The sequence below is a fragment of the Penicillium manginii genome, assembly GCF_028828005.1.
Source record: "Penicillium manginii strain IBT 31320 chromosome Unknown utg000005l:1.0-5665137.0:1.0-5668048.0, whole genome shotgun sequence".
NCBI lineage: Eukaryota > Fungi > Ascomycota > Eurotiomycetes > Eurotiales > Aspergillaceae > Penicillium > Penicillium manginii.
In genome coordinates, this window is record NW_026643106.1 from 1454013 (window position 1) to 1471342 (window position 17330).

A 17330-nucleotide genomic window follows, 5' to 3' on the forward strand; every position below is an offset into this window, starting at 1 on the left:
AGAAGAAGATATCAAATCGAAATAGAAATACAACGAATAGGATGATTGAAAAGGGTTGAAGAAGTGAAGAGAAGAAGGGGGAGAAAAAGAGAAACCAGGAAAGCATGAATGCCACGCGTATCAGGACATCATTTCGACATTGTCGGCTCGTTGCCACAGATGAGAATCGCTCAAAAGCCAGAGAGATAAAAAGGAGGCCAGGGTAGATGGTGAAATATGAGGAGGGGTAGGGGAAGTAAAATTCACAAGCGGTGAGAATGAGTACCGCCGACTATACAAGGGATTCGAATCAAAGGAAATCTAAGTCATCACGCAAACTCGTCGTCATCAGTGTTTGCCAAGGACTCAAGGCGCTGCACAAGCTCCTTGGTCTGGCGAGCGATCTCGAAGGCGATCGGAGGTAGCTGGTTTGTCACTTCACGGAGGTGCTCAGGGCTAGTAGCGTCGTTGCCTGCAGCCGCCGTGTTCGTCAGTCGATCGCGACCCTCGTACAAGGAATTGATAATTGGCTCGGTCCGCTCCCGCAGGGCGACATCGCCACTTCGTTCGCGGGCCAGATGCTCTGTGGAGGACACGACGTGGGAGACAATATCGGAGATGGCAGACACATAGGTCTGAACAGTGTGCATGTCGTGTTCTGCCCGAATGCTAGCCACCAAGGCCTGGATGGACTGGACCATGCTATCGGTCTGATCCTCCACGTAGAATCTCAATTCTTGAAGCTCGTGATCCCCCTGCGGCGCTCCATAATTAAAGTCCGTGCCGTTGGCGAGTCCGTTTTGCATAGCAGGATGATCGTGGTCCGGAGGGCTCAAAATGCTGTATTCGGAGTGGTTGCTGAGGGGCCGCTGGCTGGCACTCGTGCTGAAGTAGTCTGGGAACTTCTCGGTAGATTCATCGATGTCGTCCTCGTCCGCCCAGTCGGCAGGCGATGCTTGAATCTTCACAACCCGAATCAATTCCACAACAGCTGTGCAGAGATGCGAGGCGGCAGCGTCTAGCAAAGATACTGGCGACAGACCGCTAGAGTTGGCAAAGTTGCGGGCAGCGATAATCATATTATTTGCGGTGGTTGCCACTCGAGACTTGGTCTTGAGCCGCAGAGTGGCCGTTCCATCGACTGGGGGAGGGGCCTGATCCACGTCCTGGATCATATGACGGACTGCGGTAATAACAAATTTAGTTTGCCGAGAAACACTCTGCGAGTCTTCGACACGGGCCATCCGGAGGAGCTCATCGATGGACATCTGGAACTTGGTCACATGGATATCTTTAACCACACCATCAACCTGCACCAGTTCGTGCTCCTTCGCAAGGACGCTCGCGTCAGGTCGAATATCATCAATGCCACCAGAAGAAGTACGAAGATGACGGAGTTGTGATTTTGCTTTTGCATAGCGGTGTTTCCAATCGTTGATCTCTGTCTCCAATCGGTGTACGTCATTGGATAGTTGCTCCTCGCGTTCGTAGTTGGAATGACTTTGGGCCGTAAGAGTCTTCATCTCCATGAGGAACTCAGACGCTTCACGTCGTACCTCTTGCGTCACTTGCTGTTGTTGCTGCAGTTTCACCTGGAGGCTCTGGTGTTGACTTTCTAATTCGTCATAGCGAGCTTGTACGTCAGAGTCGCCTGCATTGAGACTGGCCTCTTCCAGTTGAGTACGGAGTTCGCGTTCCACGCTCTCCTGCTCTTCCCGAACTCGACTAAGTTCAAGTTGGAGCGAACTATTTAGATTTTCGGCCTGGGAAACCTTGTTTTCCAGATCATTACGGAGATCCTCCCATTCCTCGCGTTCGTGATGAGAGACCTGGTTTGAGTGTTAGAATAGTTCATTTTCCAGCATCAGCTTGGAGGGGAGAGGGGAAAACATACACTAGATTGTCCTGCATCTGATGATCGGGCGAGCTCCTCGTCCTTTGTGCGGATCAACTCTTCCAATTTATCCACCTTCTCCTGCAGCGCTGAGACGTGTGATTGGCTTTCTACCAATAGTCGTCGCTCACTATCGCCCAAGGTGGTTGTCGTTCCTCGCCTGCTCAAGACTGCGTCCAGCGCAAAAGCGTCACTCCGAGCATCATCATCGTCCTCGCCTCCCATATCATCACTGTCTTCCACCATCGTGCTTTTGTTCGGAACCATGGTATTACTTTGGAAAGATCGAGGGAAGGGGCCGTCCCCGTTCATAGATGGCGGGCCGCCCAAAGAACCCTGACGCGGAGGAAACGGGCTACCTGGTGTACCGGGCGGGCCACCGGATGGATACCCCCGGCCCATGCGACTCGGAGGACCACGAGACTGAGAGCGACGGGCATCAGGTGGGAAGTTTGGAGGTGGGCGGCGGCCGGTGAATTGAGGGAAACGGCGCTCCAGTTCGTAATAGACATCAGTTGCCAAGTCTCGAAAGCGCGGGGGTGGGAGGGAGGCAAGCTTGTGGCGCGCGGAGTTGCGTTTCTCGTGGAAGTCCTTGCGCGGAGGGAGGGAGGTCGGGATATCGGGTCGGGGGGGGCTGTCCGGGAGGAGGCGTGGCCTGCTGGCGGCGTATCAACTCATCGTAGACATCTGTACTGAGTTCATGGAACTGCGTCGGAGACAAGCGCAAGAGTTTATCGCGAGCCTTATTTGACCGGGCGTTATTCGCATCATTGCGGTTGGCAATCTGCAGGAATCGTCGTAGGGTCACAAAATGCTGGTGTAGAATCTCTTCCATTTGTCTGTGTCTTCGACCTCCAGGGCGTGGTCCATCTCCGCCGAGGGTTCCAACGCTGGATCTCGCAGCCACAGAGTTAGGAGGGGACGGATTGCCGCTGCCGGTGGGTGAGGGCCCAGATGGAGGATTGCCTGGGCTGGTGCCGTTGGGACTTAGAGGTGCGCTGGGAACGCCCGAGGTAGGGGGAGTGGCTAGATTGCTTCGCGAGTTGAAAGTTGGCGAAAAGGGCGGGTCCGACTTCTGATACTGATTGATGCCGGACCAGTCGCTGCCATCGACGGAGACAGGCGACATGGCTCCCGATGGCACATTCATATCCGACCCGAGAAGGGAAATTTTGATAGTTGGCCAGCTTCCGGCTGGTCGGGACCGGGGATCTCGGTAGTGATAGTAATGATAGTCTCGTTCTCGTTTTTGTTTTCAATCAAGGGCAAACCAAGCCAAGGCGGTTGGAACGCATCCACGTCCCTAGTCACCGCACAAGTCCCTATCTCCGGGGGAGGATCTGAAACGAGAGGGCGGCGGTTAGGGACTTCAGGTGTGGGAGGAATAAACGGGGGATGAAAGAGTCACGAAAGTGGAGGGAGAGAAAAAGGGGAGTTCGTCCTAAGGAGTGATGGACTGGACAGTGAAATTATTCGCAGGGAGAGAAAGTGTGCTAGTTCGCCGCTGACTCCGGAGTTCCTTCAAGTCTCTCCCAGTGCTCCAGGAGACCCGCTCATTGGTACATGAGTACTCCGTACAAGGGGAACCTTCACTTTCAAGTAATTATTATCGTAGGGATTATGTTGACTTTTCTTTCGTTTCTTTTTTGTTTGTGTATCATGATACTCTGCACTTATCAAGGAATTATCTATCGAACCCAGATCTTACCATGCAACTCGTGCGCAATCCTTTGTCTGATCTGTCCAAAATGGAATCAACAATACTTGTATTTCCTGTATTGGGTATTGGGTATTGTGTATTGTGTTTCACTCCCCTGCCAAGCCCCCCCCGGAGGCCACAAGCCACAAGCCACAAGGGGCTGAACTCACATCCCATTGCAGCATCCCTGCAGAAATGATGATTTATTCCCCTGTGCTTCCTAGCTCTATTCCTTGATCTTGTTTAATACTTTCTTTGCTCACCATCACGAGTTTCCTATGTTACTCCCGGCTCCCCGATCTTGTACGGAAAACCCCTCCCCTCCCTCAAGCGACTAGTAAGCGACTGCTAGCGACAACCGGTTAGGAGTTAAGAAATCTAGACCCTCTGGCCCCCAGACGAACGGGTCTCTGTACGTACCGTCTAGTATCGCGTATTGGCTAGTCCTCGTACCTGATCCCAGCCAATGACCGTTTATGCATCCACCCCATCGGCAGTATGGATCACCGCCTGCATCAATTGTGGGTATTATTTCCTCTTCCTGGCCTCAGATCGCGGAAATTCAACTGTCCATCTGAGACAGACAAGATTGATCTACCGGGCTATCCCCGCAGAGACCTGAGACAATAACATGTCAAACTGCACTACCAATACCCGCTCACATACCCCGGCATTCCAGAAGCAGGACAAGAACATGAAGACAGTATCAAGCGAGAATTTGGTTATATTAAGGATATCTGAAAGGGATAACCGCCCCCTTAGCCGCCATATCCGTCTCTGAACCCATAACCGACTCCGTGAATTAAGAATACCTGAAAGCGCTGACCTTCTCCGTAACCATAAAAGACTAAAATTTTCAGACTATCCTCCAGCTGGACGTCCTAAGCTAAGATCGGCCCCAAAGATGATCTCCATCTCGAAATAATCAGATATAAATTCTCCAAAGTTCTCTAGCTGCGACACATTTTCGAAGTCAAGCATAGTTACCTCCCAACTCCCCCGGTCGTAGAGGATGTTGTGCTGGCCGGGATCATTCAGATAGAGGCCTGTCTGTCGGAGAACATGAATGCCATGAAAGATTTCAGCCTGTATGTGGGTGCGTTCTCTGTCGTCCAGACGGCGCCACAGTAGATCGAGCCGGATCCCTGGTCTCTCCTGAAGAACAAGAGCATACCCTGATGGGAATATACTTGAACACACAATTTGACCTCTAGATACCCAGTTCGCGAAACACCTGCGGCTAAGCTGCCCGCCAACACAAATACGATTGTATACCTCACATTCCAGTTCCCATCTAAACATAACTAGTTAATAAGTCCAATGACAATCCATACAAGTGATCTAACTCACGGCTCAGCTTCGTCAAGTGCCCAGCACTTGATAATGACCGGGGAACCATCCATATTCGCTTGCCATGTGGCTCTATGCTGGTTTTTCGGGTCCGTTAGGCGTCGGACGCAGTTAACGACAGTGGGCCTCGGTCGGCCCGTGTCGACGAGAATACTCTGCGATGTAGGAATGTTCTCTTCAGTTTGCTCCGGTAGGGCTTGACGCTCGGCATTTCCAGCGACTCGAGAGGAAAAGTGGGTAGGAAGAGGGCCGCGTAGCTTGCCAATTGATTAGCAACTTTACGATCTCTCGCAGTTACCCAAATAAATACTTACATTTCTTGGTTGGAATTCTGGGTTTTCCTCGTACTTGGGCTCTTTCAATGCCATAAGAGAGAAGGCAGTCAGTAACTCCCTGACAGAGGGCTGCCTAGCCTCGTAACCAATGGGAGGTGATAGAAGGAAAGAGTTATCCGCTTCACGTCGAACGAAAACCGTCCAGTCATAAGTAGACAAGAATCCGAACCGGATTTGACATGTGCGCATTTGTGATACGAGCTGCCCTGTAGGAAAAAGTTTTAAATGTGAGCGAAAAGTGAGCGAAGTTTGGGCAAGCAAACCTATGAGGGGCTCCAGACGAGGAGATGGGTTGGGTTGATCGAGTAGAAGTGCACGCCGGGAAATTTTCCAGGGGGGTCTTGAACTCGCCGACGAGATAGGCATTTGTAGTTTCAGGATATTTATGAACAAGGCCAAAACAGACATCTGGGATAGTGTTCTCATAGTCTGAAATGGCCTGGAAATCCCCGAATCGAATTGATTCCATCTCTTCAAGTGGCTGCAAGGATTTCATGACGGGATCGCAGACATTTCGAACAAATCTGCCAGTGAGACCAAATTTATTTCCGACTGTATAGACTTCACTTTCATCCAGAAGCCGAACTTGATGGGTAATGCGGGGCGCCGCCACTTCGAACACCTGGCTCAAGTCTGTTGCAAAGGTAGTCCACGGATGCATGTAGGCGAGAGAGAGAATCTCTCCGCTGATCGAGGGATTTCGTGTTCCGGCATTCTGACTTAAAGTCGGCAGAGGTCGGGCGAGTTGTTCCAGAGCGGGCTCCATTTATTTTAGAGATGGATAGAGGAATCGCTAGATGGGTGAGTTAAGAAAGTAAAGAGGACTGTATGTAGTAGATAGTCTCGCGGCAGACTATGCCTGATTAGGCTACATGCTATACCCGATTAGGTTACAGACTATTCCTGATTGGGTGTCGGACCCAACCAGCCTACTGTGGTTGTTGCTGATCTCTAGAATTATAATCAACTTGAAAGTAGTATGAAAAATGTTCGAATCCTCATATATATAGCAGTTTCCTATAATTTATAAAGGGCGATTTCCTATCTACGTTATAGGCAAATACTTCTAAGCCATATCTAGATTACATTAGGTAGTCTCACTAAGGTCCATAGTCACTTCGGCACTACCAGCAGCTTACACCTTGATCAACTGAAAGAACAATACAAGCTTCATAGGTCATGATCGACCGACATATCTATCCGAGACGAAAGACTAAGTACAAAATGTAGAACAGGAGCGTAGCTCATATCCGCCCGAGGCGGTTTTGAGGCGACCCCAATGACATGGGGCCTCCTAGCGACGTAAGCCGAGGGGGGGTTCATATATGATAACCCCCCAGGCATGAATGATCCATTGCAGCGTTGTCCCGGTGATCCTCGCATGACAAGATCCGAAGAGCCTAGTGGCGAGAGAAAGAGAATCAAGACGCAGGATGCAACGAGAGAGAGGCAGGGAAGACGGAAGCGTTTAGTCCGCTGTGTCTAGCCCCTTCACCGCAGATGGTATCGAGTGGATTTGAAAGGTCTCGAGGGGGATATACAGGGACCCTTGGCCGCGGGCCAGCAAGGGCTGGTCGCGCGAGCGATTATTTAGAGGTCATAGAAAGGCCACGAGCAGCGCCCACAGCGGAAGATACGGGTGTTGAAGACCGGGTAGGGGCGGCGCTGCGGTTGTGAGCCATGTGTGCCTTGACCAGGTGGCCAGCAGCGAGGGCGGCGCACAGGCTGAGCTCTCCGGCCAGGACGGAAGCGGCGATGATGCGGGACAATTGGCGGGCGTTCTCACCGGGGGAGGTGGGGTGGGCTCCGCGAACACCGAGCAGATCCAGCATAGCGGATTGTGCCTCAAGGATGGTACCGCCACCGATGGTGCCGACCTCAATGGAAGGCATCGAGACGGCAATCTGAAGGTTGCCATTGTTGCTGTTGCGAAGTCATTAGTATCAGGAGCTTGACAAATAGCGTTGGGTTATTTGATTGGGTGAAACTCACTTCTTCATCGTTGTAATACAACTGCTGCTCTCCACGTTCTGAGCAGGGTCCTGACCGGTAGCCAGGAAGATAGCGGAGACAATGTTCGACGCGTGAGCGTTGAAACCACCCAAGCTACCCGCCATGGCACTTCCAATCAAGTTCTTGCTGACGTTGAGCTCGACAAGGGCATCGACATCACTCTTCAGGACGCTCTTCACGACATCACCGGGGATAATCGCCTCAGCCACGACGGACTTACCACGACCATCGGTCCAGTTGATAGCCGCGGACTTCTTGTCGGTACAGAAGTTACCAGATAGAGAGATAATGGACATATCATCGAATCCACATTCCTTGGACATGACGTCGAGAGCCTTCTCACAACCCTTGGAGATCATGTTCATACCCATGGCGTCACCAGTGGTGGTCTTGAAGCGAATGTAGAGGTAGGTACCGGCAAGCGCAGTCTTCAAGCTTTGGAGACGGGCGAAGCGACTTGTTGAGTTGAAAGCAGCAGTGATAATGCTACGCCCTTCTTCGGAATCAATCCAGACCTTGGCGGCGGCAGCCCGGGCCAAGGTAGGGAAGGTAACGCAAGGTCCACGAGTCATACCATCACCAGTGAGAACAGTAGTGGCACCGCCACCAGCGTTGATGGCCTTGGAGCCACGGCTGGTACTGGCGACAAGAACGCCCTCAGTGGTAGCCATGGGGATAAAGAAGTCCTGTCCGTCAATCTTCAACGGGCCAGCGACACCAAGAGGCAGGGGCAGATATCCAATAACATTCTCACAGCAAGCGCCGTGTACGAGGCCATAGTTGTAGTTTTCGAACGGCAGCTTAGATGACTCCAGGGAGCCAGTGATTGCAGCGGTAGCAGGAGTGCGGGCAATGACGGAACGACGGATCTTGACGGCGCGAGTGAAAGCGTCGACGCGGCTCATCAGGTTCTCATCTTCCATGGTCTTCTCAAGGGCATACCCAGGGAGTTTACCCTTAAGTGAAAGAGTGATCAATTCCTCATCATTCAGAGTAGGCGCACGCTTCTCCTTCAGGATCAGTGCGCACTCATCGAAAGTTCGGTTTGACTCTTGCTCGTTGGGCTCAAACTTAGGGTAGACCTTGGGAGCGGCCGGCTCCTGAGGAGGAGCAGGGGTAGTCTCGGGTTCCTTGATGCTCCAGCGAGCAGCATTGAAGAGGTAGCCATTGAGAATGATACTGAGCGTAAGCGCGGCGATGATCCATTTGCTAATGATGGGGTCCTCGACGCTCTTCAGGAGACTCTCGAGGACCTTGCCACCAACAGCATCGAGGAACTGATCAGTGTACTCAATTTCGAATGAAGAAGACTCGCCCGGGGCGTAGTGAACAGACGGGTACTCAAGCTTGTACTTGATGGGTGGGATGATCGTGACCATGGTTTCCAGCTTCTGGCTCTTCGCAGTCACGTAAATGGCGTCAAGACCATTCTCAGCGACCTTGAAGGGGTCAATAGGAGCAGGGGCCATAACGTTAGAGAGTCGCGAGATCAGAGCGCCGTTACCGGTGTTGCGGAAGGGAATGGCCGAGAGATTGACAACATTGACCAGGATAAGACCACCAACCATGAGGATCTTGAAGCGGCGTACGTTGCTGGACTTGATCTTGCGTCCGAAAATGCTAGTATCGCCTTCACCACCGTCAGAGCCAATGTTGGGCCAATCGTTACTGGAGGCAACGCTCTCAGCAACGCTGTGGGTAATTCCATCCTCCTCTAGGGCCTTGCGCAGTGCGACATGGCGCTTGATGCGGGTGATCTCGAGCTTGATGCATAGAATGGTGGTGTAGAAGGTGAAGAGGAGGACACAGTCAAAGAACAGGATCCAGCCCGCTAGGAAGCAGAACTGCTGAAGACCGCCCTGGACGCCAGAGGCAGCACCGATGGCCAAGAGACCGATCTCAATGCAGTAGTGCTGGATAATCTCAAAGCCCTGCTGCTTGATCGCAGTCGCAATAGAGTCCTGAATGGAGGCGGGGGTGCTGGAAGCGAGGGGCCGGGGAGCCGCACCGGGGTGGGGGCGACGGTTGTCCACGGAGGCATTGAGAACCGCACGAGTGAACATGATGGGCTTCTCGAAACCAATAGTGACAACCAGGAAAGGAAGACCCTCAGACAGCAGAAGCAGGTTGATCGGCACACCGAGCTTGGTAGTCACAAGGAGACCAAACAGGAATGCAAAGGAACCGGAGAAGAGAACAGTGGCAGCGAGCCAGAAGTTAGAGCCCAGGCGTCTCATTGAGAAGAATAGCGAGACGAAGCTTAAGTGCATCGAGATGTAACCGAGGACCATAATGACAATGTCAATTGTCTCGGCGTGCTTGATGATATCGACAAAAGAGCTCCAGGCATCGGTCAGCCAGATCTTGAGAGCGGTACGCGAGCCAGTGGCTCCGCGTGCGGCCCTCATGATCCATTTCTTGGATTCTTCCTCCTTTTCGTCGGCAGACGAGTCCGGGATCTCCTGAACGGCTCTCAGGAATTCCGAGACCTGGTCAAAGGGCACGGTGTATGCGAGGGCGGAGTCGTGAGAGAAGGGCGAGAACAGGTTAGGCGTGTAGGGAACCGAACGAGCAGAGACGTTGCCAGGAACAGGGACATTGTCTGCCGCAGGAGCGGTCGAGGCCGACTTGGAGGTGGAATCCGGGAAAATGAAAGTGGTCAAAGCCAGGTGGCGGGCAGCGTTGGTCTCAATCTGCTATCAGGGTGGAAAATTGGGTTAGTTCTTGCTTGGGGTTCAAGTTTGTAGCACGGGTTAAAATTGCTCACGCTTTGGTCGGCCCAAGAATCCTCGACTTGCCACTTCCAGGAGGTGGACTCTCCGAGTCGCAAATTCCGACTTCCTTGAAGGAGAGTCTCAGTATCTACTTGGCCCGCGACATTTCGCGAGTTGCGTGTGTCTAACAGACTGCCTTCGAGAAGGCCGACATAGGTGGTGCTGGCGAGCAGGGCAATGACCACAATGGTGTGGATTGGGTGAATGCAAGCGCGACGAGAGATGAATTGGAGGCCACCGGTGACTTGGCGACGAAGCCAGCTCGGCTCAGCATCCTTGTCGGCTTCGGTTGAGCGTAGTCTCTTGGAAATGAGGGAGGAAGCCATGGTGACGAGTCGATGAGGGGAGCGGTGTGGACGTCTGTTGAAGGCGTTTGGGGGGGGGGCTATAACGGTCCGCAGGGACCAGGGCCGGCGAGAATCACCGCCGTGATGTGGTTCGATCGGTCAAAACTCGAGGTTGGAGGTGGAATGAATCTTCAATTGCAAAAGTCCCTAGATCGAGGGCCGCATGTGGCTGGCGCGAGGCGGTGTTCTTTTAGGGACGGTTTCCCTCGGGGTGACTTTTTTTTTTAATTGATCAGCATTGGTGGAGACATAGGTGCATGAGTAAAGGGGGTGTAATACATACCAAAGAAATCCAAAAAGAAAGGGGAAGAAAAGGAAAACAAAAAAGGAAGAGAGGAATAGGAACAAGCCGATTCGGAGTACGGAGAACAAGAACGAGGACCCCCTGAAGGCTGCAAAATACTCAAGAGCTCCGCGGGTCAAGGAATTAAGTATCGCCGACAACGGGGGGGGTCGCCAAGCCACACCAGTCAAAGAGAGAGAGCCCTGTCCACTAGCCAGGAGTGGAGAGAGAGAGGGACCACTACTTTAGCGTCGAAGTTGAGATCGAGCAAAGCAAGTTTGGCTTGGCTTGTGCTGACGGGTCGCTGTTTCGGTCGTAGGAATTGCTCCAGGTCTTCAACGTGAGGTTATATAGGAATAGTTACTCCGTGAGTTAGTACTACTATTACTGATAACCGACAAAGACTATCGAACAATATATAACAATCACTTTCCCAACCCAGGGGTTCTCTGCCCTCGTGACCTTTTACAATGCAAGCAGGATATTCTCTTTTTTTTTGATACGGTCGAAAGCCCTCGGAATACTCCTTTCGTGAACAAGCGGTGGCGTTGGCCCGCGTAACGCGCAAACTCAGCAGATAAAAAATTACTGTAAAAATAAAAAAAAAATAAAGAGCGCCCCTCCCTACCCAACTTGAAGGTGACCTACATATGTACATACGGAGTATGTGAAGAAACAATAGTCATGGTGTATTACACTACTATATGCATGCAGCTCGCTCTACAAGTATAGGTAGTGAGTGACACACCCTATCAGCCAGTATCGACGCAATGGTGCTTTATGTTTTCTTTCTCCCTCCCCCTCTCTTTCTTCCCTCCTCGGAGCACATCCGCCTTTCTTGACGTGAAGAAAAAGTCTCGGAAATACGCGACTCACTTGTGTGGGTTCAACTCGGGTGCCGACAGTCGATCCGACTCCACTTATCTGCGCTCTTCCAGGGTTGCTTGGGTGCAGTGCCATACGCCATACAGGGCGTCCCCAGCTGCTGATCCTGCAATCAATACTGTCGCTTCGCCCGCCATGTCAGCTTCACCTCATGCCAATGGCTCGGTTCGGGCGGCATGTTCACAGCCATGATGCGTCCTTTCCGAAAGACTCCGCTAGTTGACTCCATTTCGACCTTGTTTCTCGTAGACCGGTCGGAATCCACCCGGTGGAGCGCACGGAGAAATCAGATAAAAATCAGATAACTCGAGCCAAATCACCGCCGCATATTTTGGCTGGCCCCGCGGCTTCTATCCACAATAGGACTCGGTTACCGAGACTGCCAAGGGTACGATGGGGAAATTTCCATCAAGATAAGATGCAAAGTCCGTACTCGGAGGAAGCCACTTGCTGGTTGGCTCTCGGTGGAGTCCTAGAATATTTCGAGAAGAGGAAAAGCCGATGCATCATTTTCTGGAATATCGACGGATGACGACCTGCAGTCCAGTACAATGCACGATGGATCTGAGAGGTGCATGCCTCACATAGTACTGCCTAGGTAGGTAGTACTAGCCCTTACTCTGAGTTCTGCTGGGATCGGCCCGTACTAGTACGGGTACATGCCGGGGCATCATGTTTATGTAGAGTACATATATAGCTCATAAAAACTTTGCAGCTGTATGCACCTACCTAGCTACCCAGGTAGCTTAGAGTCGATTATTATTATGTAATTAATTTCGGTCTTGTGAGCTTCAAAGAATAACAAAAGGGAAACCGTAGTGACGTCCACGGGTGCTGGTAGTACTTTAACTGACCAGCCCCTTCCTAGTACTACTACCACTAGGAGTAGTGGTACACATAGTAGTATCTGCGCATTCAAATTCAATGTCAACTCTACTAGTAATCTCGTTCAAGTTCTAAGGCTAAGAAAGTACTATTAGTAGTAGTACTATGGAGTGAGATCGGAAGAAGTACAGAGTATATAGTAACTACTAGTATAGTACCTAGGTAGTAAAGGTTCTATGCCCAGGTGCTGGGCACTCAACTCTTCACGTGAGCGGGCGGCTCGCTCTTGAAGATAGCTTCAAAAGGTTAGAATGCCAAGATGTTAAGCTGTTGCAGATTCCCCCATGTTCTAAATGCAGAACATGCAGATTCACGAGGCGCTAACTAATCCCCCGAGCGCCAATGGACGCGCCCGGAAGAGGAGGCTCTGGTGCTACACAGGTACTTCGGTCAATCTTTCTAAGCGCCAGGAGAAACGGGAAGGTCTCAGGGCCAGATTTATCTCCATTTTCTTCACCTGAAGCAAGCTCCGTTGTTTTTCCAACCGTCTCGTCCAACCATTGCCCCCTAAGCCTCTGGTCCTTCGGCACTTAGTACAATGGGGTATGAATAGTAGTGGAGCTTCATCGTTTCAGCAGTGACGTCGAAATAGTCCTACGGTCTATTATTCTTTGCTTTTGTCGCCAATTAGGCATCGCCCAGCCTCCCTTGCAATGGCAGCCGTCCATATATTTGGAACAGGGTCCCGTGGACGGGAGGACGAAAGAATGAAAGCCGGCTATCTCATTTGTCTTCACTGTGAGGTCTCTTTGTTCTCATTTCGAGGCCCTGTGCTATCTTGGGACAATAGCACTCTGAAACAATTTGTTTGGTCTTTACTCTGTTGCCCGCTTTGTTGCCCAAGTATCAGCATGATATCGTGTGAATTACTACTGGTCACCTCCTTCATTTTGTCTCGTCATTCACTGTCCTAGTACAAATACTCCAGGCCTACTACTAGTAGCAGTGACTCCCCCAGCCAAGGCAACCTCCTTTGCCTCTTCCAATATTTACGACCTCATTTTTTCCCTTCTTCAAGATTTTGCATCGACCCAAAATACCAAAACAAGATACCACAAAAGCCGAATTGAAGACAGCACCGCTGGACGGAGCTATACAAACCTTGGAAGACATTGGATACTACAACAATCTTTACCTCCCCCCAGCAAAGATCGCTTCAAACTCGACAGAATGCTCCTTCCAGCATTGGCAACGCTTCTTGCCCTCGTAACAAACGCCGAAGCACATTCTTGGGTGGAACAGCTTACTGTCATTGCATCAAATGGGACGTTCATCGGCACTCCAGGCTATGCCCGAGGAAATTATCCTCGCACGGCATCTGGCTTCAGCGACCCCACCATGACCTACTTGATACCTCCTAGCACCCGAGCCAACGTGACTCAACTTTTACCTAGCGACAAGCTTTGCAAAGGTACTCAACAAGACCAGTCCCAGTCCGATGGCAGCCCCCGGCTGCAGGCCAGCGCTGGGGCAGCAATCGCACTTCGATACCAAGAGAATGGACATGTCACTTTGCCCGCCAATCAACCAGGAAAGCCAAAGAACCGTGGCACAGTTTACGTTTATGGCACAACACAGCCAAAGGTTGGCGAGAAGTTATTAGATGTGTATGGGGTTTGGACTTCAGATGGCACTGGGGGAGATGGTCGAGGTGTGCTCTTGTCTACCCAGAATTTCGACGACGGTCGTTGTTATCAAGTCAACGGCGGTGACATATCGGAGACCCGCCAAAAGGAGTACACACATGAAGCCAGCCAGCTGACAGGAGCCGACCTTTGGTGTCAGCAAGATATCCAACTCCCCACGACTGCCCCATCTGGCAAACTGTACACACTCTACTGGGTGTGGAACTGGCCCACCGCCCCAGGTGCCGATCCAACATACCCACAGGGAAAGACGGAGATCTACACCACCTGTATGGACGTGGAAGTGCAAGGCACATCGGCAAACAAGCAGCAGGTGACAGGTGACTATATCGAAGGTCAGGATCTGAACGACGCGGCCATTCCGTCAGAATTCGATAATCTTTCAGATCAGCAATCCACGGAGGCTCCGGCCGCGACAGGCGCGTCGTCCGCCGTCACATCCAGTACGGATGCCAAGAAGGCCACCGTGACCGCATGGCATACCGTTGGCAAGACGGTGACAGTGTCTCAGGATACCACTGTGACTGTTGACGCCGACCAATCGAGTGAAACTCTTACCAAGGGTAGTGGATAGAATAGTCTGAGCAGAAGTGGAAGTGGAAGAGGAAGTGCAAGTGTGAAAAAGATACCCCGGATTTACGAATAGAATATCTATTATCTGCCAAGTTGAATGTGATGTGATCTGTGATACTGTGAATACCTGAAAATGTAAATGTAGAATGGAATGGAATGGATAGCTCCTACATCGGGGATGATCTTAAACGGCATGGCTGCCTCAGAAACCGCTTACATTATGAAACACACGTGATCGCAATTCCACTACAGGAGCCCCGAGTCTCTCGAGTCCGTCAAATGAGGACATGAGAGAGTCGGAAGAGACAGAGAGTCCAGATATCTTCCATTGTTTCCTACTCGGTCCCTTTATATTCCGATATTCATTTGCTGCAAGAAACGCCACAATCCCTTCCCTCCTCCCCCCCCGGCCACTTCTGCCCGCGCTTATCATTTACCCTGAGGGGATCTTGTGAGGTATGGCCCCCGATTCCGACCCTAGGCGCATCTTCCTTCTAGTGGGCAAAAAAACGAGGAGAGAGCCCCCCCCCCCCTTCTCTCCTGATACTCTCTGCTTGTTGCGACCAACCCCTCCGATTTCCCCTGGGTCTGCTTGTTTGCCGCATAAGCGCCGTGCCCAGGTTGCATTCTATATCTGACACTTGCCGTGCAGTTTCTGCTATATTTAGCAGTACCTTCGACCAACTGCGGGACAACGTCTGGAACTGCAACAACAGCTCCTTCACTCCCCTTCGCGCTTGAGGCTGGATCTCTGATCGGATCTTTCTTCACTGCCAAAAAGCTCAATACTTGTCACATCCCCGGCCCCGAGACTCGGCCCTCTCGTCCGACCTCTATCTCCCCCTCCTCGATCTTTCCCCTCCTCGCGAGTTTGCCGATTCCCGAAACCCTCTCCCACACTGGGGGATCTCACCCACATCCCATTGGATCCCCTGATACAGACAACTCGAAACCTGCCGAAACCGCGATCCGATATTAATAGAGAAATCATCTCGATTTCACTCTGCTACGATATCCATCCGCGGTTGAATCGACCCTTCGCTTACCATCGCTACATCTACAATCGCAAAGTGAGACAAGGTTGGTGCGCCTTCAATCGCAATGCAAAAATAGAGTTCAAGCGCGACCGATGAACACCCCACGCATCCCTTGTTAGCCTTGAACCGATCTCTCCTCATATATCCACCTCGTCCTCCTTGGACATTGGCTGTCGCGCGATGTCATCCCCGGCGCCTGCCAACTCCTCTGGGAGCAACCTCCAAGTCCTCCCACCCATTCTCACCAATGAAGCAGTAAAACCGTCGCCAAGTGCGAAGGATCGGTTGTCGACTTACTCGAATCTCTCCTTCACATCCCAGAACCGCTCACGCCCAGGCTCCCACGTGTTCCCCATCTTCCATACCAGTCTTCCATACGCCCTGGTGCGAGACTTTGCCTACCCGCCTATCCACCCGCTACATTATGGACCTCCTCCTCACGCTTCGGGTGTCTCGACGCCTGCCAGCGAATACCGTCGCTTGTCAGACCCCCCAACTTCATGGGACACGTCAAGAGGTCCATGGTCTTCGGGCCCGTGGAGCACAGAGAACAACCAGGGTCAAGGTCAGGGTCAGGGCCAACAACAGCAACTTCCGGCCATGTCATTCGGCGATGGGCCCCCATACAGCGAGGATGAAGACCTTCACAGTCCGGTCGTGACCACCTCGCGTCAGCGTCAAAAGTCCACCAGTATCGACTCAAAGGGCGACGAACAAATCACTGCGAATGAACTAGATCGCGGCACCTACGTTGGTAGAAATGCCGATGGCAGTGAAACGTTTTATGTGAACAACAGTGATGCAATGGAAAACGGACCTGGCGGAGAATATATTACATACCCTGCTAGTCAAGGACGGCATTCGTACCATTCCGGTGGTCAGCAAGGATATTTACCTGAAACCGGATTCACACACGAGGATGGCAATACTGGCGTTAACCGGTATTCGAATGATTACCAATTTGCCGTTGGCTGCCCAGATGAAGAAATGCACGGCAAAGCGGTTGCGCTTTTCGATTTCACGCGCGAGCATGAGAATGAGCTTCCCCTCACGGAGGGCCAGGTGATCTACGTTTCATACCGACACGGCCAAGGCTGGCTCGTTGCAGAAGACCCAAAGACCGGAGAGAATGGACTTGTACCAGAAGAATTTGTACGTCTGCTTCGTGACATCGAAGGGGGCTTGACTTCTTTGAATGGGGAGCCTGGTCCAGATATTTCGGACACTAGTGCAACTCTCAGCATGGATACAAGTGAAGACAGTCATGATTCCACCCCTGTCAACACTGGCCACTCTACTCCTACACAGAATGATAACTCCGGTACAAATGGCAACTCCCATGTGACGATTTCCGTCGATAAACCCGATTCTGTTGCTGTTCCAGGATCTAAGACATCGAGTGGGGGCAACCGTTCCAGCATGCTGGCAAAGACCTGAAAACTCCTGGTCAGTTCTCACCTATGTCTCCACTTAGCCAGGAGCTTGGGCCATCGAACATCTACATGGCCATTTTCATCATGGTCTTATAGGAGCTACATTCGGATTGAGTATGAGTCTTTGCTAGGATTCTCACTCTCATCGACATGTTGGACCAAGGCACCTTGCAAGAAGATCCATTGCCTTGTCACCA

The 17330-nt window shown here is 51.7% G+C and overlaps 5 protein-coding genes across 5 annotated transcripts; 2 read left to right on the forward strand and 3 right to left on the reverse strand.

Annotated features, from left to right (window-relative positions):
* Positions 1–308: 308 nt before the first annotated feature.
* Positions 309–3023, reverse strand: N7533_006921 (putative cell polarity protein; the record flags this gene model as incomplete). Its single annotated transcript, XM_057103571.1, is given in 3 exon segments — positions 309–1808; positions 1874–2528; positions 2548–3023. 3 exon segments carry the CDS (start codon positions 3021–3023, stop codon positions 309–311), a joined length of 2631 nt encoding a protein of 876 aa, XP_056958528.1.
* A 1410-nt stretch (positions 3024–4433) lies between these two features.
* Positions 4434–6023, reverse strand: N7533_006922 (uncharacterized protein; the record flags this gene model as incomplete). The annotated part of the gene is made up of 5 exons (XM_057103572.1): positions 4434–4866; positions 4923–5179; positions 5237–5326; positions 5427–5463; positions 5521–6023. The coding sequence occupies 5 exons, from the start codon at positions 6021–6023 to the stop codon at positions 4434–4436; spliced, it is 1320 nt and encodes a 439-aa protein (XP_056958529.1).
* Positions 6024–6843: 820 nt separating this feature from the next.
* hmg1 (HMG-CoA reductase) lies at positions 6844–10370 on the reverse strand (the record flags this gene model as incomplete). The annotated part of the gene is made up of 3 exons (XM_057103573.1): positions 6844–7180; positions 7250–9966; positions 10038–10370. 3 exons carry the CDS (start codon positions 10368–10370, stop codon positions 6844–6846), a joined length of 3387 nt encoding a protein of 1128 aa, XP_056958530.1.
* A 3244-nt stretch (positions 10371–13614) lies between these two features.
* Positions 13615–14664, forward strand: N7533_006924 (uncharacterized protein; the record flags this gene model as incomplete). The annotated part of the gene is made up of 1 exon (XM_057103574.1): positions 13615–14664. One exon carries the CDS (start codon positions 13615–13617, stop codon positions 14662–14664), a length of 1050 nt encoding a protein of 349 aa, XP_056958531.1.
* Positions 14665–15880: 1216 nt separating this feature from the next.
* N7533_006925 (adaptor protein NBP2) lies at positions 15881–17137 on the forward strand (the record flags this gene model as incomplete). Its single annotated transcript, XM_057103575.1, has 1 exon — positions 15881–17137. The coding sequence occupies one exon, from the start codon at positions 15881–15883 to the stop codon at positions 17135–17137; it is 1257 nt and encodes a 418-aa protein (XP_056958532.1).
* Positions 17138–17330: the final 193 nt, after the last annotated feature.